The sequence below is a fragment of the Gymnogyps californianus genome, chromosome Z (genome assembly GCF_018139145.2).
Source record: "Gymnogyps californianus isolate 813 chromosome Z, ASM1813914v2, whole genome shotgun sequence".
NCBI classification, from domain to species: Eukaryota; Metazoa; Chordata; class Aves; order Accipitriformes; family Cathartidae; genus Gymnogyps; species Gymnogyps californianus.
In genome coordinates this window covers 67,656,627-67,683,297 of record NC_059500.1, presented here as the reverse complement: position 1 = coordinate 67,683,297, position 26,671 = coordinate 67,656,627, and the positions used below count along the sequence as shown (strand labels likewise).

The following is a 26,671-nucleotide window of genomic DNA, read 5'->3' as shown; positions in this document are numbered from 1 at the left end:
TTTGGGGAGAATTTATAGAGACTAATGGGTATTGTCAGAGTCTTGACCTAATGTCCCTCACAAAACTTGATGTCCATGAAATAATGACAGTTTACTGTAAAGAGTCAGCCAGGTCAAATAGAAGTCAGTCCTTTCCTCTTCTATCCCCTAGCTCACCCTGATCTCTTCTCTTTTGATTGAACCCACTGCATTTTAGTTACAAGAGCGAGAAGGACATTTTGCCCAAAGGGAGCAGTTAAATGCAGTGAATGCCTGCTCCATTTCCTAAGATGTTCTTTAGATCTCACACAGAATACATGGTTGAATTTAGAGATAACTTAACTAGCTGGAAAATCTGTGTGACTAATGATCACCTCTTGATTTTCAGCTTTATTCTCTTAAAATTGCTGCAAACAATACTAGAGACGTAAGGAGGTGTCTTCTGCTACACTCAACGAATAGAAGTACTTGAATTTAAAAAACATCACATGTCCAAAACAAAACAAATGTTGATTATGGATCCCAACCATTCTGACGTGTGTAAAAAAAAAATGGAGAAAGTACTGTTTTCATCATTATTTATCTAGAACATTGTATTTTAGATTACTTCAGCAGGAAGGATGGGAAGAAACCATAAGAGACAATGTTAGACTTCACCACAGGACAATGGGACCATGCAATTCATGGATATTACTGCAATAAATATAATTATTTTTTCCCCTTCTTTCATCTTCTATTATTCTTGTCAAGTAAGAAGAATGGAAGGAATCACTGAAAACTATACATTGCATTCTGCAAACCCTGTCAGCCCCCAACTTCTGGTTGAAGAACATCTTTTTGGAAGGCTCTTAATAACCATAACAGAGTCTTCTAGTTAGATAAGATAATAAAGGATGGGTCAGAAAAGATATGACAAATCTCCCAGTGCCTAGAAACTGAACAGGGAGTGCCACCGTGGAGCCTGCCTGCTCAGGAAGCATGGAAAGCTTCGTGTTCTCAGCTCCAGTTGAATGGTCTCATTCAAAAGATGAACTACAGCCTTCTGACAGAAAAAGTACCACGATGAATGGTGATGAATACCCATGTAATGCATTTCCAGCATGTTTCTTCACTGATTAGGGTTGTATTATAGTCACTGCTACATCATCTATATTGCTTTGTCATACATATCAATAGCGTCATTTGTACTCTGGCCACAAGAGTAATTTGCTTGTTAATTGTATGTGTTCTGCTTTTAAGTTCATTTCATCTATTAGCTATTTGGTTGGAACAAACTCTCAAGCATAATAAGACATAATATATGAAATCTCATTTACTTGGACTGGAGAGGAAGAACACAGAATGTCAAAATATGTTCCCATCAAACACTTGTGTTCTTTTAAATAAATCAAAGTAATTGTTTGGGGTTTTTTTTACAAATAAATAAACAATAGATTTCATGAAGAGAAAAAAGTAATTAAAATATCCATGATATATTTAAAATGACTCTTAGTGGCATCAAGTACACCAGGTGCCCTCAACAATTATGCTCTCCTTGATGTTCCATTGATTTAAACAGACTATGAAATACAAACAATAGCACCGGAGTGTGCAGTGAAACACAAAGGGCACAGACTATTTTCAAACAACTTGGACAAACAAGGTTCTCTATTAGCATAAAAAGAAAGCAGCAGCAGCATATTAGTCACTAATATTCCTATCTGCGGTTGGCACGGTGCATTGCCTTCATGCTGACACTTTCAAAGTGTCAAATACTTCTATCTTTCCTTTCCAAACAAAAGAATGTCTTCAATTCCAATTAATAATTATGCATTAGGCTACAATGAACCTGTAATTCAACTCTTAATGTAAGTTTTACTTTAATTATTTAATCTCTTTGGACCAATGTTCCCTAGAACATTCTGAAACAAATGTCAATCACTGCACTAATGAAAAATGACTATTTGAAAGCACTAAATGATGCTAAAAACATTAATTTGTTCTTACAGTCCATATTTAATACAAATGTAATTAATTTGTCTGTGAAAATCACAATTTGTGTTCTGCTAGTATCAGATCTTTCCCACAGAACAATGCAGCTCTGAAAAGAACATGGAAAAGGGCTCAAATACAATGCACTTTCTGCTGTCAAGACATTGACTAAAAAGTACAATGATAAAAGTTTAAAGCTAAGCCTGTTCTGAAGGTTACACTTATAATAAAACCGATCACCAATATATCAGTTGCACACATAGATGAGACATGGTTTAGTGGTGGACTTGGCAGTGTTACGTTAATGGCTGGGCTTGATGATCTTAAAGGTCTTTTCCAACCTAAATGATTCTATGATTCTATGGCAGTATTTCAGCAAGAGCATCAGGTTCAGTTTTTGGAACACCACGAATTTCTAAAGAAGCTTGCCCATATCTGTATCTCGTAAACAAGGGGACGCATAGATTGTATTTTATTATTGCATTAGTGTGACAGAACACTCTGGATAGGAAATTCTACACACCTGAAAGACAGCACTAAGGAAGACTGATTTCGGGAAAACCTGAATGAGTTAAGGTGAATGACACAACCCATAGGATGACCTTTAAAGAATTAGGATTAGTAGGCCTTTTGTAAGGGCCACAGTTTTGGTTCCAAAGGAGTTCAGGTTCATCGTTCTTGTGGACTGTATCAATATGCCACTGTAGGTGGTAATTTTCCCCCTCCCCTGTTGCTATGTGATTCCTAAACATTTTTTACTTCAAGAAAATAACTGCTGGGGATGTGGGAGTGGTTCATCTCTAGCACCATTTGTAATATTGCATTGCTTTCTTAGTCTTTGCTGGATGGGTACATGGACTGGCTACCCAGCAATAATTTCCTGTTTCCACTTTATATAGACCTAGGAAAAACTCTTTTTCACTCTGGAAAGCAGTACAGTTTATCTGACGGTGTGTCACCTATCCATTAACCATCAGTTCATTTTCCATATAAATTATACTCCAGATGTAATTACTCAGCTCTCTATGTCACATTAACTTTTGACTAGAGATTGAAAAACTTCAAAAATCAAAATAACAGTATAAAGTTGCCTTGCAGACAAAATGTGTCCAACAGAGAAACTGTGCTGATAAAGGAAACAGTTATGAGTCCAGTAGTTAGCTGGTTCATTAAAGGACACCAAACCGATCCTGCCTCCATGGAACTATTTCTTGGCTTAGGTTGGTATATAGTAATACGTAGAAAATTAATACAATGAATTATTATCGTATGCACAGCTTTGTTTTGCAAGGACACAAAGACCAGAATTAAAGCAAAATTTCACTTTACTAGGTGCAGGAATTAATTTTTTGTGGTAATGAATGAATGAATTAACTAGTATTTTAGCCATATAGTGCTCTCCATATTAAAATCAAGTAAAAATAATTAGCAGTTTCTATGCATTTCTGAACTACAGCAGTTTATTAAGTGCTCTATCCCCTTCCAAAGCTGTAACAGGTTTCCTGTCATCTGTCAGATTTAACAGTACAGGATCTAATGAACTGTCATTCCAGCTGAGGACAGCTGACTATTGCTTCAGTTCCTCAGCAGGAAATTTATTTCATCTTGTAGCAGGCATATACATTCCTGTGCAAATGGGCAAGCAGCTATTCAGACCATCTGCTTACTTTCAGCAGCAGAAGAAAGCTGGAAAATCAAAGCAATTCAAAGGCTTTGGTCAGTTGGTCTAACATATTTGGGAATGTTTTATGAGAACGGGACAGTGGATTAGAATATTGTTTATTTTATAGAGAGCAATGAGTTACTAAACTATTATGGACAAAACTTAGATGTACAAAAGTTCTTTCCATCCACCCATCTTGTAAGTCTTCAGAGCAAGTTACCCAGAACTACCAGGTTTAGGTTATTCTTCTTTTCTAACATAACCTTTCATAACAGCAACTCTTTGGCATGGTGCAAAGATCAATAGTTCTTGATTTCCTTCAAGCTACTGAAGTTGTCCACTGATCAGAAACTAACTAACGGGCACTTTCTTGGTGTGCCACTCATAGGAAGAGACCTTCAGCTCGGGGCACTCTGCTCCTAGCTTTACAACAGGTAATGTGAGTGATGTTTTTTTCTTTAGGAAAGGACTATATAAATTTCAAGCAATTAAAAAAAAAAAATCAGTAAGCTTCTAGACACCCCATTCTTTCAGAAATGGAGCGATTTCCCAGTTCCATGTTGACTTAACCATCTCTAATACCAAAAACAGGGAGAAGCTGTTTCATATGATAGAAATGTGATTGCTTTAACACATACTTCTGCATTTCTGTCTCCTTTTTCTTTATTAAACTCTGGAAAACATTGAATGCATTTATCTATAATTTTTTTCTAACTTTTTAATATATTCTTTTTATCTTTCAATATATTATCACTAGTGCACAAAATGGAAAACCCAGGGATATGCTGCTTTTTGTTATAGATACTAAAATGACTAGCACCAGGTCTTATGATTAGTCAGAATGCAGCTTACACCAATTAAATGAGTTCCAGTAATCTGTTTTCGAAAAAAAAAAAAAAGATTAAATGCTATGCCACATAGCTATGCAGATTTTATTTTGCAGTTGTTTTGCAAAATAGTGTTTACATTCATATTAGTCACGACTGTGGAGGAAAAAAAAAAAGGAAGCAATATCCCCCAAATCCAGATCTATAGAGTGGATGGAAATGAAAAAGCTCAGGTAACATTTAGCTCTGAATTCAGTCCTATATTTAAGAAACCTTAAAATATAGTCACAGCTCAACAAGAGCATTCCTGCAGCAAAGGAGAGAACTTAAGGAGGAAGGAAAATGGAGACAATTACTGCCTTTTACAGCCAGGTTTGTAATCTAGACTGTCCAAAAGAAAGCTACACAAAAACTACACCTTTTCCCACCTTATTTACACTAAATATTGAATTGCAGACAAGACAGTTTGAGTTTGTCAGAAGGAGCAATAGCAGACACTGCCTGCAGGTCTTCTTAATTTAAAAAATGACAACAACAATTGTCTGTAAAGTTGCTTTCAGATATCTGGGTTCATCAACCGGAGATAGGGTTCATAACGGAGGCCTGGATACACTGCTGAGTAGTTACTATTTTGAAGAGGGACTGAAAATGGCCAGTTACAATTAAAGGTCCAAAAGAACTTGCTCAGTTTCAGTCTCCTGTCACTTTTTGAACTATTACGTAAACCTAATTTAACTTTATCTATTTGTGATACTTGTTGCCCTTATATAGTCATCCTCTTGAAAAAAACAAACAAAAACCCCAACAGGTTAGTTTATTTCACATTTTTATTGCCTGTTTGTAGTAATTTGAAATTTCTGGCTCTGAAGACCCTGACACATGAGTTCTCAGCATGTTCATTGTTTAATTCATTTTATTTTATTTAATTTAACAGAACAAATAAAAGACATAGAAAATATGCCCTAACCAGCAAGGTTGAAATTGTCAACTTTTTAAACAGAAGAAGATTTTTAAAAGGTGAATTACACCTGTATTAATATAGCAATTAAAAATGCAAAAATTATTTCATTCAGTAAGCTAGAGACTCATGCTTACTGACTTGTAGAATTGTCCCCTCATTGCAAGTTAGGAACACGATTCTTGTTTGCAAATATCTGTCCCTGCTTGCCAGCATCCTTACTGGCTAAGATAATTTCTCCATTATGAAGATGTCCTATACGTATCATGTCATATATCTGAAGAGAGGAAGAGAACGCCATGGGGACTGAAAAGAATATTTGCTTCTATGTTTGAGGATGACATGATGCTATGGTGTAATAGCCAATAGTAATAATAGGGGATTTTAGTCTTCCTGAGGCAGGAAATGGTTAGTAGGAAAAAGAAGTAGTTGATAAGGGATATCAGCACCCTTTACCAACAGTATTTTACCAGTCTCTTTCATCCAGAATGTTATCCTTGGGACATAATCCCCACATTTCGAAAAAGGAGCGTTTGTCTCCAAAGCCACTCCAAGACAAGAAGGAACCTTCAAAACAATTGAGTTAGAAGCAGCTGGAGATAGGTATCCATGATGGGCATTTTATAACCATTTTCCTGATCTAAAATACAGGTGAAAGACGGTTAGTTCTTTTGCTATATTTCTTTCCATTACCCTCTTCCCTAAAGGTCTCCCTCCCAAGTCTTCATTTGCTTGACTTTTGTATATATATGTCAAATGTTTGGTACAGTAAGTGGTCTAACTAGAGAGGTTCTATTCTTATTTTTTTTGTAACAGTATTTCTAATTGGCAGAGAGGTACATTTATTTCATTAGAGATGGCACAAATTTCCCAGGGGAAAAATTATTCTTCTGAAAAGAATTGCCTAACTTTCATTGACCCAAACTTTGGTAGGATTATAGATGAATATTTATTTTAAAAAACGTTTCATATTTATTTAGGGTTTGTCAACAAGTCTGAAAGTATGCTCCTTTCCTTACTTTGCCCTAGACTTGTCTTTTATGCCACCTACCTATGAGAAGCCTGTTTCTTGAAACAACTCTTGTTCTTATCAGTCCATTTCCTTGAATAGGGCTTAATACACTGCTTTATAGCACCTCTGAGAAAAGCAGTGTGATAACATGCTACTAATTTGGATGTTTTGAGACTTACTCAGAGCAGGCCTCTTACTATTGCCATATGAAATTCATTAAAACAACTTGGCAGAGCCTTTAAAATATTATCTACTGTGATATAAGTAAATGTTGATACCGAAAAAGACATTTCAGGCATATATTAATTTTCAAGGCACATTTGGATGCAGTAAGCCAACCCATTTTAGCTATTCTTTAATGACTTTTGTAATTTTTTACGAGACTGATATATAACTGAATGTTTTTAAGTCCTCATATTTCCTGTAAAGTTAATGCTGATAAACTATTAAGCATATTTCAATGTAATATGCTTAATATATATTGACAGTATAATTTAATTCTTTTCAGAAAAGTTGTTAGTCATAGTTACTTTTACATGAAGAAAGACAGCCAAATATACATGGTTAGAATAGAATTGCGTTTATAAAAAGTGGCAAGTTATCTGACCAGAGACATTTTATGTTCCATCCTGACCTATCTTTTCTTTTTTCTGTCTGGAGGTACTGAAAATAGCTGTGGCCAAGTTTTCATGACTAGAGCAAACAGAGGCCAGTAACATTTCTTAGATTCTAAGATAATGTACCTAAGTACAGATTTAGCTTTCATACTGGCTAGGTCAAAGGCCAAAACCGATTTTGTGTAATTCATTTATGCCTGCTTTTGTTCAGATGAATGCCTGTTCCCTGTTTGAAAAAGCCACTTAGTCCTGATGTATTCAGTGTTATGCTCTTGTCATCTTGAGTTTGGCAAACAATAACAGTTACAAATTAAACTATTCAACTTGAATTTAAGTGGACAGTAAAAATATTGCACTTCATTTTTTTTCCATTAAATTATTAAACAAATGATCAGAGACTGTCAGTTCTGAATTAAATATTTAGATTAAATATTTAATCTAAACTCAAATATTTAGTTTAAATTCTACTGTGTAAAATTGAAGGTACTTGCAAAATCATCTTCTGGTTTATCTGTGTTGGCCACCTCAGATTTCCAAGCTATGCTGATGTGATGTTTTGCTTGTGTCTAGTTCTTTTATTTATAAAGTCTAAATTAAAAATTTATACTGCTCATGAATTCACAGAATTAGAATTATAATTTGGTTTGAAGACTGTTATTTAGGTAGCGAGAATTATTACTAGCATTATTGATATTAATATTGTTAAATTTATATTTACATTTGCTAGTTAATAAAATTCCTACACCCAAACCCCCTTCTACCTTTTAGCATCACAGAGTAAGTAATTTTCATTCTATCTTCTTAGAAAGTCTCTTAGGCTTTTAAAAATAATACTCTGTCTGAATAGCAAGAAGTTCTTCTGACTGCATAGTATTTTCTATATAAAACATGGTGTCAAAAGAACAACACAATGCAGAACAAGAAATTATGCTATATCATGAGGAAATGTATCCTCAAAATGGCAGACTAGTCTGTGCCAAAAAGACATCTCATTTTTAGGACCTCTTGCAGACAATACTTTTAGAAAAATGTTCTATACTGTTCACCTGAAAAGTATTTTACGAATGAGTTAGTATGGAGATCTGGAGATCCTGCTTCCTTAAAGCATTTAATTGTGTACTTGCCATTAAGATTGTGAATAATCACACCTCAGGGAGGCTACTTATAACTAATTATTTGGATTGGAGTATGAATACTGAGAGACTTAATTCACCACTACCTTGAAGAAGGAGTAGCCATATGCAGTATTTTTGCAAAATGTAGAACTGTATATCATATCATGTTGTCCAGGTGTAAAGCAGTGAGCAGTCAGGCACTTTAACAGCATTTTCTCTATTTATAACCAGTATTATACTGCAAATCTTTAAAAGTAGTCTATCAAAAGGAAGCACCTAGAGTGTACCCAGAAAAAAATAAGTAGCAAAATATAATCTGAAGTGACTCAACATTTCCCATGGTATTATTTTCCACTGCACTGGTCTAAAATATACTGACAGCTGCTGTTCTGAAATGGGGAAAAGCTCCATAAATAATAGGTAGGTCAAAGAAGTTCTGTCTAATTGGCATCCTACAAGCTGAAGCAAATGCAAGATACAATTTATTAGAATTTCAAGTGTGGAAGGATAACTGTTAAAACAGTATTAAATAATTTAAGCAAAATAAAACATTTAAAAATCTAAAGTATTCCATGAACTACATGTTATAAAAAATAAACCAAAAAAAAGGTGCCATAATATGTCTCTGGGACATATTCTGGGAAGATGGGGATTAGAATCTGATTTATATATAATTTCGCTAGATGAATGATGGTATTCAGCAGAGTTAGTGATATATGCCTTTGAATAAGTAAAATAAAACATGTATTTGTCTCTTATTAGAATGCAAGAGGTAGACCATTACACTTTCATAGTCATATTCACACACAGCAACTCTCATACATATATCATAAAAAGAGTTTTAAAAAATCACATGCACTTCTTCATGTTCAACATACCTGGAAGCTTATAGAAAAAAATATTTTTAAGCAGTATGAGTTTTAGTTAGTCTACAAATTGATTTATTGAATGATTCCAAGTGGCATGATACCATTGGGATTCTCAATGGGGGAAAAAAGCAGAAAAAACAATGGGCAGGGGGAACTGCAATGGACACATCACAAATTGGGTACCTTGTATTATTGCACACTTACCTACTGGAACTAGGAAACTCCTTCCAACTGCAAACACAATGAAACCTCCATGGGGCCCCAGACCTAATTCATAAAAATATACCTACACTTCCTACTCACTCAGTTTGGATTTCCCTAGCAGTATCGGCATTCCTTCAGCTCTAACACAGTATCTGTTAAAAACAGAAAAAAGGGGTTATAATTTCCTGGAACATATGTCTGGGTTGCTGAATGAAGGAAAGCCTGTGTAAACACCACAGGTGGGAAAACAGGTGAGGAAAGGAAAAGATAGCAGGGAGACAAGTCTTATCTTGTGTCCTTTGAGGTTGAGAGGAATTTTGCCAGTGACTACAGCAAGAGCAGGATGAGACCACAGTGAACAATCAGTCCTCTGTCCACCAGCAAGAATGCAAGTGAAGTAACAGCAGAGTCCTGAACGTGTTCCCAGAAATCCTCCTTTCAGTAAGTTGCGCTGAGCCTTACTGGTTGGGTAATGCTGGATTTATTCCTTTCTTTTTCTCTTTGTAGACATGTCAGCCCCACTCTAACACACCAGTTAAGCACAAAGGCAGTTCAGCACATGCTTAGCTGGATCAGGACTGCGTGCCCAGAGTACTTCCTCTCTCTCCACAGGGCTGGCAGCTGGAGGGGAACAGGACATCATGAAACCACTCCCGCTCATCAACATGCTCTGCAGTAGCTCTGGGACAGCCTTAACTTCTATGTTTGCAGGGCTAACAACCTGAGGCAAGTTATAAAATGGCAAAAAGCTGCTTTTCTCCTTTGTTCCCCAACCAGGAGCTTGCAGTCCGTAGTGGAGTGCATGTGAACACCAGCAGACCAGGGCTGGGGTTAGGGGTATGCAGAGAAGGGGAGGGTCACAAGGCGTCAGGGAGCAAAAGGCCTTTCCGGAAGGGAAAGAGAAATTGCAGAGCCAGATCTTGTTGTGATAACTAAAGGAGCCCTAAGAGCCACACATGGAGCCAATGGAGTAAGAGGAAGGAAATTGCTGGAAAGGAGTTCTTTTACTAAAGCAAACTTCTCTTTAGTTTATTGCACTCCCGCATGTTTGTTGTAATTAATCATGAGATAATTGGAATCACCAACATATATAATATTATTATGGAGTGATTCTGATATCATTTACCCCAGCAAAAATCAGAATTGCCTCATAGCAGTGGCATTACACCAGTTTATACCAATATATATTGGTATAATGTAAATTAGATTAGTATTAGGCTTATCAGATACATTATTATTTCTGCTCTGTAAAACCTCAGTAAATGATGAACTATGCTTCTCTATATGCAAAAGACTCATATTCTTGTGCTTCATCTGTACAGACTTCAAAATCTTTGCATTTTACCAATTGTATGTGTCCAGTGAAGAATTAATACGCAATTTGTTCAGTAATTCCTCCTATCACAAGAAGCCTTTGAGTAATTTCTAATACAATCACCTGGTACTCAGAGGAAAAGGCTCAGTAGGATTGAAACCTGACAATTTCCTCCCTACCATTTACTACTGGGATTATAGCATAAATGAGTTTGAACTACCAAGTTATTAAAGAAGAGAAACACAAATATGCACTGAGACAGACAAAAAAATTCAGGACCTCTCATTCTCCACTACTGTGTACTTAACAAAGACTTTACATTTTCAGTGTTGTAAACTGCAGATACTCAAAACCATGGACAAGATGACAAAAAATTAAATAATTTAGCCATCACAACATCCTCAAAATGCAATTGCTTACATTTTTCACCTGCCTCCTCATTCTTATTCTCCATTCCAGGAAGGCTGAATTCAAGTGTGTTCATCTCAGGCTTGCAATTCAACTTATCTGCAAACACACGTGCAGTCAGGTTTTCCTACTTGCTGTTCAAAAGGGATAGATGTAAGCACCTTCCCACTCTTTTCCAGCTTCTGAAGGTTGCTTTAGTCTTGTTCAGACGTGCGCTTGCCCCTTGCATTTTCTTCCCTTTCCCATCAATCTCATGCCCATGACGTTCCCCTGCACTCACAGTTCCTCTGTCTCATATTTCTTTGCACCACGCACAAGCTGACTCCTAGCCACACAGTCCTCTCTCTGTTGACCTCCATCTCGCTCCCCACACTCTTCTGACCTCCCCTATGGTTTTGTCATATGTGTTAACATGACCCTGACCATCCACTCTCTCCTGACCACCTTCATTCACATTTTACTCTCCCTACAGAAGCAGCTAGAAGGAGAAGATCGTAATTTCCATTGAGGGCAACCTTGTTTTCCCTCATATGAAAACTGCGTCAGTCTCAGTGGGAGAAGTTTCCCTTTTATTTGTAAAGAGAAAAGACGCATTTACTGCTTTGCTGAAAGTAGCAGCAATCCCATTCCTAGTAATGGGGAACTGTGAGACATTTTAGAAAACAGAGGGAAAAAGTGAAGGAAGATATAAAAAAATCCATAGATTTTTAGGAAAAATGAATGTTGCTGTATTTTCTCAAAAATGACAAGATGTGGTCCTGGAGAATCCAATTAAAGCAGCTGTAGAGTATTAAAGTCCTGGAATTCTCCACTGGTAACTGTGGCTTACATCATTTCACTGATGTAGAAATGACTATATAACTGTGCAATATAGTGAAAATTAGCTTCATGTATTCTTCATTGCCTAATTCCTGACCCTTTTTTAAAAAATCACACAAGCACACCATGTGAGGACAGGGATTCTAAGGTAAGGCAATAAAAAGTTACTGTTTTCTTTAAATGCCAGTAAAAGGCAAAGGAAAATGGATTGTCCTGAACCTTTATGAAACAATCCTTCCACTGATCCATGTCTGTTCAAGACATAATTTATGGCACTCTCTTTAAAACATTTCCTCTGTGGTCATTACTGAAAGGTTTGAAAGAACATAGTCAACCTCAAATCACACTTTTTTCTGAACATATTTATCATCTAATAATTGGAGGATACTGTTTTTTGGTGTGTTAACTGCAGATCTGAAGGAGCGTAGACAGGTCAGTATTTCTCATGCACTCCCTTACACATTTTGTGTATTCTATCGAAGGGGGAGTGGGGGTGAGGGTAGGGGGTACATGGCATAGCAAAAAGGATACTACGAGACATTACTTGCAAATTCCTACTAGCACTTGGAGCAGATACGTAGGATGATAATGTCCTTCAATCAGCAGTCTGAAAAAAACTTATTGGGATGAAAATTAGCATCCTACAAGCTGCTGGGCTAAGTAATGCTCCTGCACACAAAGTTCAAGAAGATTAGATTTATGAACACACATGAAGGTTAAGGGATAGGACGCTCTTCCCACAGGAATACCAACAAACAAACCACAAGATCTCTGTGGTTACTGTCTTGTACTTACTCCTTCCCTCCAGAAAGGACAAAACAGTGAGCACAGATGAGGAAAGAGGTGGACAGTAATCAAGCCCAGATCTATGAAGGGCTCTCTAGAGTCACCACTCTGCACCTCCCTCAAAAATCAACACAGCACATAAAGCAGACCCATATTCTGATTAATCTATTCCATTGACTGTCATCCAGGCACATTCTTTTTGAGAAGCATTTCCAAGCAATTGTAAGGTTTATCTAGCTTCATCTGAGACTTATAACACCCAGATCCATAGGGAAGCCTGTTTTTTAATTAAGAACAAAGATCAGGCAAGAGAATTTAAATGTTCAACAGCATCTCAGTCTTCAAACCTCCAGATATTTCCTCCCTTTATTATTGCAACTTCTGGTTTTCCAGGCTTTCACTCTCCCAACAGCCTCCATTCAAGCCTCTCCCAAATACTTGTGACATTGCTTTGGTTCTTCTTAAATCTTGGCTTTCACACTAACCTCCAGTTCTCCAACAACTCCAGGGTGTCGTAAGTTTTCTACTAATAAAATGTTGTCAATGCCCAAACATTTTACATATTGTAAGTTTGACAAACATTTTCCAAATCCAAGGCAGGATGTTGGTGAAACCCTCCATGAGTTCTGGAGGTGAGCCTGCCTCTCCAGGGACGCCTCCCGAATCTCCCCAGAGCCAGGGCCCCCAGGAACTCAGCTCTGAGACATACCTGACATCCAACAGTTAGCACCTCTGAGCTGGGACTGGGAACTTCCAATTCATAAGACATTTAAAAACTGAAAAAGGATCTGTTTAGGTATGGCACACCCCTCCTACCTGTGTGTCCTTCCCTTGCTTGTGAGAGCACAAGTGTTGATATTGATTTGTTGTGTCAGACCTGGGAGCTATACCCTGGGAGCTGAAGTTGCAGCTTCTTAAATGGTATCTCAGCCTCAGATTTTGCATGTCTCCATTAGGCAAAAAAGGGGTTATTGGTCTTACGATTTGAATGCAGGCTTACTCTTCCAGCTTGTTATTTTATCACTGTGCCACATTTCCTGTGTCTGCTTTGGTCAGGAAGCTTTACTCAGATTGTGATACACATTTCAGGGAAAGAGTGTCTTGTCCAGAGAGACGACAATATTAGAAATTTTCTTCTTCTGCTTTGACAAACCAAACCTTTTCAATTCACAGTTATCCAATGTGCAGCTTGTTTCCTCTCTTTTCAGCTGCAGTCAAATAGGTCTTTCTTCTCCAGGGTCTGAAATCCCCTTCTGGGAATTCACAATGCTGTATGATATTTTGTTAAAACAGATCTGAATCACACCACTTTGGATCTTAGGACACGTCCTTTCTCAGGTTGTCTCTTGCTGTGCACTTGCCCTTCCTCTCCTCGCCTTGCCTCACCTCACCTCGCCTCGCCTCACCTCGCCTTTCCAGGCTACATCCAGCAGCAGCTATTATCTCCCATTTGCCCCAACAGCTGTCAGGCTTTGGATGCATTTGCCCCCATTTTTGCACCCCTGGTCTCATCCCAGCTGCAGTTTGGATGAGCAAAACCGCTTTGGTATGCAGTGTAATAAGTTCTTGTGGTGTCTGGATATTGCAAATAGCTTATTTTTTGTCTGCATTCCTGCTGAGGAGGATAGCGGATGAACAGGATGAGCTAAGCAGTCGTTTGCGCTGCAACAACAGGCTGACAGTTATGTAAAATACTTTCATGTGCAATCTCCTCTGATCCTCTGCTGGTTCAGAGGAGTATTATGGTCAGATTCAGCATGCAGGCTCTTGCAAACTCATTTTCATAAACTGGGGCACTGCTAAGCATAGAGAAGACCAAGATCAAGGTTGCTCTGTTTCTTCATCCTCAGCATTTACCTTTTCTTTCTCCTTAATCTCCTGTCTTCAGCATCTACAGCTTAAGCCCGTGGGATAAGCACAAGACCTCTTTACTGAAGTGCTTCCACAAAGACTGGTACAAATCACCTTGCAGAGGCTACTGCAGAGTGACAAGGCCTGCTGGCCAGATCAGTAGGAGCTGCTTTAGCGTATTGTTCTAAAATGGGATTAGTTAAGTAACTGTATAGCCCAATTCAAACACTGAGCCCAATTCACCTTTCTAAGCTTCCCACTTCTGTATACCAGCTAAATGCTACTGATTAGGCTTTCAATTGAACATTTTCTGAAAGGCTTTTGACTCAGTTCTGGGATGATTCATGGGATTCAACAGAAAATTAATACAATGACCAACTAACTGTAACCATCACGGGCAGCAGTGGTACACATAAATGTTCAATCAGCTTCTGGACACCAGCCTTGCTGCTACTCACAGAAGCAGACACCTATTCTATTGCACAAAGACAATTTACAGTCACAAGGAACAACATTTTCATACTGGTCAATTATTATATGTAAAAAAAGAGATTGCTTTCATCCAAATATAAATATTCAGATGCCTTCATCTAAACAAAACCCTATTTTTCATTAAGATTATCAGATGAATTTAATTTGGATTAAAATTCATGTCTGGTTTTTATTAATATACATGTTAGAGAGCTATCTAGTCAGAGAGGGAGTCCAGTTTCTCATAGTATATACTGGAAGGATAAACATTGCTGTGTGCTAAAATTCAGTGGAAAAGCACTAATAACAGCTTGAAATATTCATGAATACCAAAATATCCCATATAAATAATAGTCTTATATCCACTGCCTAATTTTGTAATTCTTACAGTGATTTTTACCTTTTAGAAGTACTTTACATTTATGACTCAAAAATTGTATTCCTTTTCAAAGAAGATGAATCCTGTCTATTTTACCTTTAAATAGCTATGAAATTACTATGCAAATTATTAGATTTTTATTTAAATACTGTCTGTTAAATAACAGTGCTCTTCATTCAAAATAACTTCAAAATTCAGGAAGGTCATTCTGCATCTTTAAAAGCTATCCTCACAACAGTAAGCAGACTCTGAATATCTTATTCAGAAATATTTTGTGCACTCTTCACTGCAGTTGGAAGTCTAGGCAAAAGACACTCAGCAGACTTCTTCTGATCTCTCTATGTGTCTGATATCTGAGCATGTTTTGTTCTAGTGCATTCACTCCAATATTATCACTCATTTTTTCCTACTCACCTCCAAAGTAAGAGCCATCTGTCAGCTTCAGCTCCTTGTTGGATTTGGTGATGACACCAGCAACACCGTGCTGAATGAAATACATCTTTTTACCCACCGCCCCTTCTCGGATGATATAATCGCCAGGTTGGAACACCTCAAATCGCAGTTTGCTTAGCATGGCAGTCACAAAATTTGGGTCTGCATTAGCAAAAAGAGGCATTGTAGCAACCAGCTTGCGACAGTTGAAGTTGACAATCTCCTAAATGGGAAGGAAACATAATGATAATAATGGTCAGCAAATATATACAATATGATGGGCATTGAAAAAAGATTTTCTGCTTTCTTCACAAAGAAGCTCTTTATGCTCCTATTGGACTTTTCTGTGTTTCTTTCTGTCCCTAATTTCTTAATCTGTTCATTATATTTTAATCTGTTTCTAGTGAAGTGATTGAAACAACAGTGCAGTCTGATTTGTGTTTCTGAGGTGAAAGGTTGTCTTCTTCAGGCAATTTTTCACGTTATTTACTATTTCCCTTGGATTTTAAGGGGAAAAATATGACAGAAAGATAAAAATTAAATAAGAATTACACTGCCTGACAACAAGATTAGCTGTTGCAATAACCATATTAAGTGATAAAGTTATGCTATCCCTGTGTTTTCAAGTATTACACCAGTAACATCTTTCTGATCAGAACAACTCCAGTGGTAATATAAATGTACATTACAGTTAGCTGCAGGGCTAGTGGAAATCAACAGGAAAATTTCCTTCCCAGAATTTAATTCATTTTATAAACACAGAGGCATACATTCCTGCCCTTCAAAGAAATGCATATATAGTAGACCTTTATATGCAGAAAGCACTGCTGTTTTCCTAAGACTGCTAAAAGCCTTAAGGGCTTCTCCCATCAAGAATATTTATATTTACAGAGCCAACTATGAGCACATCTACATGAAAGTATTAGCACCAAAAAGCTATAAATGTCCTCCTTGCTTTAAATAAAAAAAAAAGGACCAATTTCTGAAAGAGTTTCAAGCTCATTCTTGCAGATCTTACTTTGTCTTAGGAAAATTAACATAGTCAGTTATTATACAGATTTAACAGTGCATTGAGGAGCTGCAACTAATTAGTATTACACATGGAGAGGGGCTCAGGCAGGCAACATCTACTGAGTTAGCAACCCAAACATGACAGGAAAAGCATATATGATCATCTGTATATAAATGCACACAGAGCAAATAAAAGAAAAATACAACTAGCAGTCACTTAACTGCTTTGTAAAATTAAATATAATATCATTGTCAGTGGAGTATGCCTAGCATTTCTTACACTAAGCCAAGGCTTTGTGATTGATGTAAAGGAGACATCCCACCTACCAGTGCTCTCACCCCCTTGACTGAGGCTCATTGCACTCCTGCTGGATGTTGCTTTTTCAACCTCCCATGCATCTGCTGTCTCTTATATCTCATACATCCCATGCAGCCAGCTCTCTGACCAGCAAGCTTAGATATACTTGTCCACAGTTCAAATTCCTTTCTTCTCCTCCCACCCCCACCATGTCATATCCTGCTTGCAGACATGATGGGAAAGTTCAGCTAATTCCACAGTATAAACCACAAAACCATAATGTGTTCTTCAAATCAGTGCCCTTGCATCTGGGAAGAAGGCGGGAATCTCCCTTTGAAGGGAAGCCATTGGCTACTGAGACAATTAAGAAGCATGGGCATGATCTAAAACCAAAGAAACAACCACCTTTCCCCGAGAAATTACATCTTTTCAAAATAAATCCAGTGGAACTTGGAAAAATAATGTGAAACAAAATGTCTCACCAGGCACCTGGGAAGCAGAAAGCTGTTATCTCCAGCAATGTCTGATTTTCAATTAAAGAAAGAAAAAACAGGCCAAAATCACTTCCTAGCGTTAGTCCTAGGATAGACTTATGATACCTTCTGACAATCCCGGAAGAAAGTGTCACTATATAATGGCAAGGTGGAAACAGAAGTGTCTCTAGGCAGAAATGAACATTGATTCTTAACAAAGGGCAGTACAGCGACTCTCTTTAGCCCTGGTCTCAGTAGCATCACATCTATACACTTAGATAAGCACTACATAAGCCTTTTTACCCCCTCCTCTTTTTTTCCTCTGGAATGAGCCAGGGAGATATAAAAAAGATATGATTTTATATAATTATAATTTAATGCAGATTTAATTCCAGAATTATTGGGTTAAAGATAGAGTGAATGAAGAGTAAGATGCTACATCTTTGAAGTCAATCACTATACTCCAACTGAATTCAGTGGGGATATGATTCCACGAAGAACATTTTATCTAAGAATTATTTATAAGTGATGGAAATAGAACAACACTCCTCTTCCATCACTTTTCACTGTACTGCCCCACTCTCCCTCACCCTTTCTGATTGCCATAATTTGCCCTTCAGATGAGTGTTTTGGCATGCCTGAAACACTGCATCATGTATGGACTCCATGGCTAAGCATAAATGGGCTGGCTTAAGACTGGAGGAGACAGATCTGAGACCAAGAACAGACTTCTTCATGGCTGCATGAAACTTGAAGTGTGCAGGAATACATGGCAGGAATGGAAACAGAAAAGATGTGAGAAAAAGAGCACTGAGATTTGCAATGACTGGGAGACTCCTGCTTACAGAAAGGAAGAGCAGTCTGGCTATGACTCCCACCCAGCGCAGGCAAAGACATGGATGCTACTGGTGCGACACTATGGGACAATACTATCTATGCATATGACATCAGAATCAGAGTTTAAAAAAAACCCACAAACTCGTCTTGCTTGTAAAAACACATGGAAAAGTTGATGCAAGATGTGTGCTGTTTGCCTGAATCAAAAAATTATCTCAAGCAACAGCACTGCAAGGTGTGAACTACCAGGTAGGTGTCATTGGCATTCAAGATCAGTGAATGACTGCTGAGTCATTAAGTCAAGAGAAGTAATCACAGGCTACCCCTTCAAGTATATTCTGTATAAGGGAATAAATATTATAAAGAGATTCCAGCTGGCTGTCTTTCTAAAGGATGAGGAAAAGCCTGTTTTCCTTCTCATCTAAATACTCCATTCTCAGTAAAGCTTCAGCCACCACCTCCCTCCCAAGAGATCTCCTACTGCTCACAGTATGGTGGCATCATGTGAGGAGTCCCAGACTACATCCTCAGCTCTGTATGAGACTGCCTTACTGCAGTCTTGGCTGATGCTGGAAAGCTGGCAATAACTATTACTTGTCTTGCCTTGCTCAGGAACTTTTCAGTAGGCTTGCTGCTTGTTTTCTGTTTCTGAAAGTGAATAGCTTGTCTTGCATGCCCAGGAGGCAGAGAAAGAAAATTACTAAAGAAAGCAAACATTGACTGGAAATTATCTAGAAGCTGGTGGGGAAGCACAGAAAAGGCTGAAAGAGTGGAAAGTTCAACTCCAGTCATGATCAGGAAGAAAAAGTAAAATAGACCTAGGTGGAGTAGCATTAAGAAAGAGAGACTGGGAGGGGAAAAAAAAGAAGGCACAAAAAGACCTAGAAGAAAGGGAAAAAAGAAGGCAGGAAGGTTGACTTTAAAAACAGATTGAGAAACTGAAATTCCTGAAAAAATGAGAGCACAGGAGCACAAAACCTGGAGAAAAGGTGTCTCGAGTGAAAGCTGAGAAGTAGGGCAGATGAAGTAAACAAAAGGGAAATTGGAAAAAAAAGACAAGTGATCAGTAACGTATCTTAATATCATCATAGGAGAACATGATATAGACAGAGGGGAGAACTCAGACTTGCATGACTCTTCTGCGCAGAGCCACTCCAGCCCAACCAGAAAGGAATTCATCTCATCTTGGGAATCCCAACAAAACACACCCTTGTTGCAGGATTTTCACCCTTGGAACCTCATGTCTTCTTATGGCTCCATCTTCTGCCCACCTTTCTCTTTCAATATGTAATCTATATTTGGATACACCCATGTATACACACACGTTACCTGCTCAGCCTGAGTTGCCTAATGAAGGTACCAACGTAGTTACAAAACCACTCTGCTGTGGTAATTTCAGCTGTTATATCCTAGTAATGCATTCATTTTGTTGATTAGTTTTCTGTGAAAGTTTATGCCAAAGTACAAACTTCCCTTATTTAAGACGTTAGAAGGTGGAAAATTGCTGAAGGAGAAAGAAATGTGTCATTTTTAAGTGCTTTGTTTTTCCTTAAAGTGTTCTTTTATTTAAATATGAGATCATTCAGAGCAAGTAAATACATTTCCCTGAGCCTTAATCACAGGCAGTGCTGCAATTTCAGATTCTTGTGTATTACTTTAAATATTATCTTGGGGAGAAAGAAACAGTAAAGATTATGAACGTGTTTCATGTAACTCAGAAAGTACTAGGAGAAATAGTTCTGTGTTTTAAAAGAAAGGTAACAAAAGAACAAACTGCCAAATCAAAAGCTGACATTTTGTACAGAGAAAAATCTTTCACTCATATTTTCTTTGAGTTAATTCTTTGGAGGCAGACTGGAACTGGATTATGCTGCCCAGTATGATATCTTAATTAAATGAAATAATGATGATTTTGTCTCACCTCTACCTGAATAAAATACCAGGCGAAGCCTGAGGAAAGGAGTGTGTTATATAGCTGAAGTGGTTAAAGGGCAAGAGTGATTCAGACCTACACGGAGCAAGTGTTGATCTAGTTCAAGTATTGGTCTCTGTTACACAAGAACTAATTCGGAGGTGCAATGGTCTGCTTTATATAAGAGATCGGTTAGGTAATTACACTGGCTCTTGCTCCTTTATAGTGTACTGGTTTTATTACTCATCTTGGCCTTCCTGGCCAATTTTTTCAAATGATCAATTTTTTTCAAACTGATGTTAAAGCATCAGATATTATCATTTTGCCTGGGTTCAATATTTCTGGACGACTGCTCTAACATATCTCAAGATGTCACATTTACAGAGGCAGCCGCAAGGCTGTCTTAGCTGTGACCGGGGCACAGCGGTGACCAGCTTCTCCGACGGCATCTGTAAGAGTTTTTAGGACCTTTTCCCAGAAGAAGATTTTTAGATAGAGGTAGTGCTTTTAGTTAGACTGACTGCAAAAAGCTGTTGCTAGAAAAAAGCAGACAAAGTTCTTGAAAGATCTGTATGTCTGAAAGGTTCTTTGTTTTTTCCCACTAATCCAATTGAGCTAATAAAAGGTACTACTTCCATCTATAAACTATGTCCTTTTTATGTGTAGGCCACCAAAGTCTGTTTATGACTACGTAGAAAAATAGCTTAGTTCCATTAGGTCGCTTCTACGTACTATGGTAAAAATCTAGTGCATAACTTTAACAATGCACATTTTTTTTCTGAGTGTCCCTCCTTTACACTCTGCTTTCACAGGATGAGAAACTAAATCAGTCTTAATTTCCTGGCCATTGAAAGGAAGAAATCACTTTATTGAGAAAGGTATTTTTTCTCTTAGAAATAACTCACAGAAGAAAAATTACTGAGCAGTGATTAAGAGAGAACTGTAGGAAAAAGCATGATATTTAGGGATTTGGGGCTGTATGAAGAGGTTAAATATATTTAAACTGGGTTTTAAGGAGTCATATTCTGTATGTGTTCATGATTTGCTGTACTTTTTTAACCCATTGGTCAGTTATAGTCAACTTTGGCAGAAAGGAGGCATCTCACTGATATTAAGTTCTCATAGGTTTTATGACAGCAGGCAATCAGGAAGACTAGGATTAGTACCCCACTGAGGGAATGACTACACCATTAGCTCATAACTTGTTTAATGCCAGAAAATCTACATGTGGCAATGGGATACAATATTCTTCATTTCTGGTGCACCTGAAATTGTTCAAATTGCTTTGATACATTCTGTTTAATCATCTATACAGAGTGTATGACTTAAAAATAAATTTTGCTCAGAGGCTTTCATATAAGTAATAACGACTATGTACATTTTTCTCTTTGAATGAGATTTCCACGATTTTCCATTTTTCAATTACATCGATCAATTTTAACACAGAGACTCTGCTTAAATTTTACTTACAAATAGGGTAACTCGTGGATATCATCATTTATGTCTGGAGCTGCATTGAGAAACACAATTCTTTCTTCTTCAGGACTTTGTTATTTTGCCATTCTATTAACATAGCTGGATATTGTGGCGGTGTGTGTTTCAGAAAACCTCACTGTCTAGCCTCTTCGGCTATATATTTTAAAGCTCAAGAATGCTCTGATCTGAGGTAACCTACGTGTTTGACCTACAGACAAAACACAAAACCTGAAAAAACTCTGATCTCTAAGGCAAAGAAAGTCCATGTGATCTCAGTTGCCTTGAAAACCAGGGGCCAGCCTGTGTATTTACATTTTCAAAGCCCTCAGGTCCCCAAGACCTCCAGCATACCTGCATACAGGTTGCCCAGATGCAGAAAACTTTCTAGCCAGCTGTGAGATAAGCTTAGGCAGGCAAAAGGAAGGTAGGAATAAATAGACTTTCCAGCCAAACGATGAATGAAATCCCCTGCTTGGATTCTACCAAGACTGAGTTGAAGTAGGTTGTTTTTTTTTTTTGTCTAGCTCTGTTCAACTCAGTTTAAGACAAGTCAGCCTTAAAGAGAGCATATGGTAGCTAGTATTGCTGTCTCCTAAGAGAAAGCAATCTTTTTTATGCATTTGCAAGAAGGGATATAGATTTGACCAATTATATTTTCTTGGCTTCGTTGATTAAATGTTGGCCTTCTGCATACTTTTCTATCATTCCCTACTTGATCAGAATTTTCTATTCAACTCCTTATATGCATTTTTTATGCTTCAGAATTATTATTGCATTAAATTCAAATGCAGACAGGATAATTCTTTTGAGGATATATGGTTCAACCAAACCTCCAATAAAGTCAGTCTGATGAAGAATATCCATCTTTTTCCCAGGTTGTTAATTGATTTAATGGAGCTTAAGGGAGAGCAGTTCTATGCATCTCATGCTTCTCTTCTCTGGATCTTCCATTATATTTAGAAGATTAAAAAAGAGCAAAAGGAAGAAGGAAAAAAAGACAAAAGACACTATCTATCCACCCTTTCATTCACCCAACTGTCCATCCATTCCTTAACTGGGCTATTTTTAAAGGGAATTTAGTTTTCATCTTCTTCAATGTTCTGAAATGTTCTATGCTTCTTAAGTTTGGTTTCCAGCTGGGGAAAGGATGAGAAGCATCAAAATGAGAACAGCGATACAGGCAATGTTTTAAGGCAGTCTGTAAGTGTGAGATAGCCAGTCTAATTTCAAAAGCCTGAGAAGTCCTGATAATCCAGATAAGTACTTAAAGTTTCAGCCAGTTGACCAATCTCTACTTCTTGCAGGTTTTCGCTTCTGAACTGTACTGCTGAAAGAATTTCCTGAATGCTCTTAGTAAAAAACTACCCATAGTTCATTATGGAAGGTAATATGGAATTAGTGCTGTACGATACAGCAGTTGCTGTAGAGACTGTTCCCTTTTATTAATTGAATAAGTAAACTGCAATTTGCAAATGTATTTAACAATCACTATTTCAGTTCTCTGCCCCTGAGTAACCAAATATCTTCATTCCCATTTGTGTGCGTGTACATTTGTGTGTTATACTCACTAATATTACAGCATTTACTAAAGAATATCTTGGGCAAGGGGCACTTAAGACTGAAATCTTGGTTTAGTAAGGTATTTTAAATATTGAAGTTGTCCCATTATGCCAGTGAGACTACAGATTTAAATGTATGTATTGTCAAATTGTGGCAGAAAGGTGAATCCTGAGAGATGTGAAGTTTACAAAATCCTACTGGTATCCATATCCTATTGGTATCCATATCAGAAACTTGTGTTAGCACATGGAAGAGTAGCATGAATTAGTCATCATGTTTGTTGTACCAATGAATGAAGCACACCTCATGTTTTTCTGAAACAGTGATTAAGAAACAGGAGAAAGTTGGTTTTGCTAATAATTACAAAACTTTGTGTAGTCTGCTTGCTCACAGCTAGTATCTACTGTAGCATTGCTTTTCCACTGTCTTTGGAGCTTCCAGTCACCTCCTTTATGTGGTAATCTGATGATTCTGGGAACCGTATTCATTCTTGTGCATTTGTACTGAAACTCCGCCACTTGCTAACACCCATCAATTTGTGGTTGACCTTGTATGTGATCTGTGTGGCATCTACTATTTTTTTCTACTATATCCTTCCAAAAAAAACCCTGAAATGCTACTTAGAGCTTTTCTGAATGAAGAGTACTTCTTATACTTACCAAACTCAGTGAGATTTCACCTGATTGCCAGAAAAAAAAAACAGGTTTGTTTTAGAATAGTGCTGGAAAGAGTGCTGTTGGTCTCAGGACAGTGCTTGATTCACCTGATTGCAAGGAAGAGTAGCTGTGCATAAGACAAAGAAGAGGAAGAGACAGTGGAGTTTCATAAAGGCAGCCTGAGTTACACTTACATTTGTGTGACTTATGAGGTAAAATATATTGATTTGGGTGCTTTGTTGTGTAAAATTTGTCAGTCAGAATGCAGAACAGCATGTGATGCCTGAACAATACAGTTTCTCTCGCTGAAGAAAGGGAAGGCCATGAAGAGAATAACTTGTGGATGAAAGCAGGGAGGAAAAAATCTGTTTGAAGCTAGCAGGGGGCTGACTGGGGGCTAAGAAAAAGTACTGAAGCAAAGAACTAGGTGGCAGGAAAAAATCAACATGCCTTAGGAGAAATAGAAAGCTATGGCTTGGATATAAATTTTTATGTTGACTTATTTCTGATTTGCACTTGTTTGATCAAGATCAGAAATTGAAGCTAGGAATGCTTCCATGGAGAGTTTATCGTGAGCTCTGCAACAGGCAAGAAATTCCTTCTGCCATCCCATCCCTCCCTCCTTGTCCCCTCCTCCCTTCTCCAGTCCCCTGTGATCTGCAACCCAAATGGCCAACACAACTGAGTCAGCAAGGAGGTAGTTCTCAAGAGAATGTGCTTTATCTACACCCTATATGTATGGTTTAGCTGACACAGTAACAACAACAACCAGGAAAACAGTTATTTAAAAATCAGTGGTGATTTGTTCCCTGAGTTATTTTAAAGCTCTCCAAGAGCTCTGGATCAGAAATACTGTTATCTTGTTAATTGCTAGGTTAACACTTACTTCTTACTATGAATTAAAAGCCCATTGGTTCAAAGCCTCTCTCTATAAAATTATTAAGTGGCTTAAATTAAATCTTACTGATTATACTGGATAAATCCCAGTTAGCTGAGCTTGAAATAGCCAAACTGAAACTATGTTTAGAGTTTTTAAGTACATTTCTGTTTGCGTCTAATTTGATTTGTAACTATCCAATGAAGGCCTACTCTATATTACCATACGGGAGAAACAGCAAACTCCTAACTTTATCTAACACACAAAATTGCTACATTATGTATAATCCGCATCTTAAAGTCGTGAAAAAGAGCATTTGTAAACAATGAGAAGATTTATTTAGGTTTCTTAGACAAATGTGTGACAGAACCCTGAATGCCTGTGTACATATGCGGTAGAATATTTACAATGATGTCAGCTATAGATGTACACATCTATATATAACAGAAGGATATAAAAAGAAAGATAAGGAGGATGCACAATCCCCTTCTAATTCTGAATCAGCCTTCGTCACTGCTTTGCTATGTGAACTGGGACAAGCTAATTATGAGACCATTTGAATTTGCCTTCTAAAGGAAACTACTGAAAAGGGTGCTGGAGTGGGATCAGGTGCAAGGGCTCAGTCATGTTATGTTGCGAGTAGCAACTTGCAACACGAGTGTAAGGAGCTCATGACCCACATTCAGGCTGCTGTGCCAGGGCGCAAGCATGCAGAAGCAGAAAAATACTGAAAGCGCTGATTCTAGAGCCCAGTTTTACAGTGAAACATGAGGATGATGCTCAGTTGTAAGGGTAAGACATGGAGAGCTGGCTCCAAAAGAGATATCATCAGATGGTGAAAATGAAGATGAAGTCTCTGGGAATAACTCAGTAGAGTGACAGCCAGACAGCCCTGAAGACAGAATTTGCTTTAGAGTGCCACTTCGGCTAATATTGGTAGCTGCAGGGGAAAGAGATGCATAAGTGGCACGAGAGGTATAAAGAGTGGAAGAAATTCTGAGGAGTGAAGTAGGCATGGTGACAGCAAGAACAGCCTCGGTAGCAGATCATGTGGAGGAAAGAGAAGGCAAACTGGCAGGAGTAGACTAGTCAATGTGGATTAGTAATAACAGCTAGAGTAAAAGTAATGCATCAGACTCTTTAAACAGCCAGTAGGCAGACACACTTAATAATGGCATGGTATCAGAGTAACAAAAAAAGAGTCACATTACAACTAGGAGCCAAATCATGGTCAAGATGATCAAGGATGCACAGGACATCCTCAGCATTCATACGTCCTGAAAATTTTTGTTCTAGGGAGCATGGAGAGGAAGTGGCTATGTAAATAATAAACAAGAAACCAGGGGAGATACCTGTAACCTTCTGTCATCTACATTTAGTAATTATGCTGTGCTTGCTCTCTGCATGCAATCACTAAGGCCTTAAATATTTGTATTTGTGCTTTCTCTCCAGGACTAGACATGCACTAAAAGCAAGGGGGCCTGATGACAGCAGGGCACTCGGGAACTGCCATCGGCATTGGTGCATGAGACCTGGCAGCCACAGGATGCAGGTGCACAGGCAGTGCGACATTCTTTACATCAGTTAAATATTCTTTTTCAAAACAATTTCAGTTCATCTGCTTGCCCAAAGTTTTAAATTTATTTAACCATTAATAGCATTTAAGTATAATTACATTACTCACTTCATGAATTAAATATAGGCTGAGGATTATTTCCATAAGAAATATGTTCCTATAATTTATTCAGAAAGATTTTCAAATGATCTTACAACTACATCTTAATCTCTACTTTTATGAATAAATTTATCTATATTGATTTTATATCATAGGAGAGCCGTTAAAACCCTTGTCATTACAGTTCATTTTAAGGTAATATATTATAAACATAGACTGG

At 37.7% G+C, this 26,671-nt stretch overlaps 1 protein-coding gene across 1 annotated transcript in view; it reads right to left on the bottom strand.

Moving 5' to 3' along the window:
- The window catches only part of HCN1 (hyperpolarization activated cyclic nucleotide gated potassium channel 1), a 202,643-nt gene that overhangs the window by 4,332 nt on the left and 171,640 nt on the right, over positions 1 to 26,671 (bottom strand). The window contains exon 6 of the mRNA XM_050913365.1: positions 15,659 to 15,899. Coding sequence (XP_050769322.1) covers positions 15,659 to 15,899 — 241 coding nt within the window. The remainder of the gene's footprint in view (positions 1 to 15,658; positions 15,900 to 26,671) is intronic.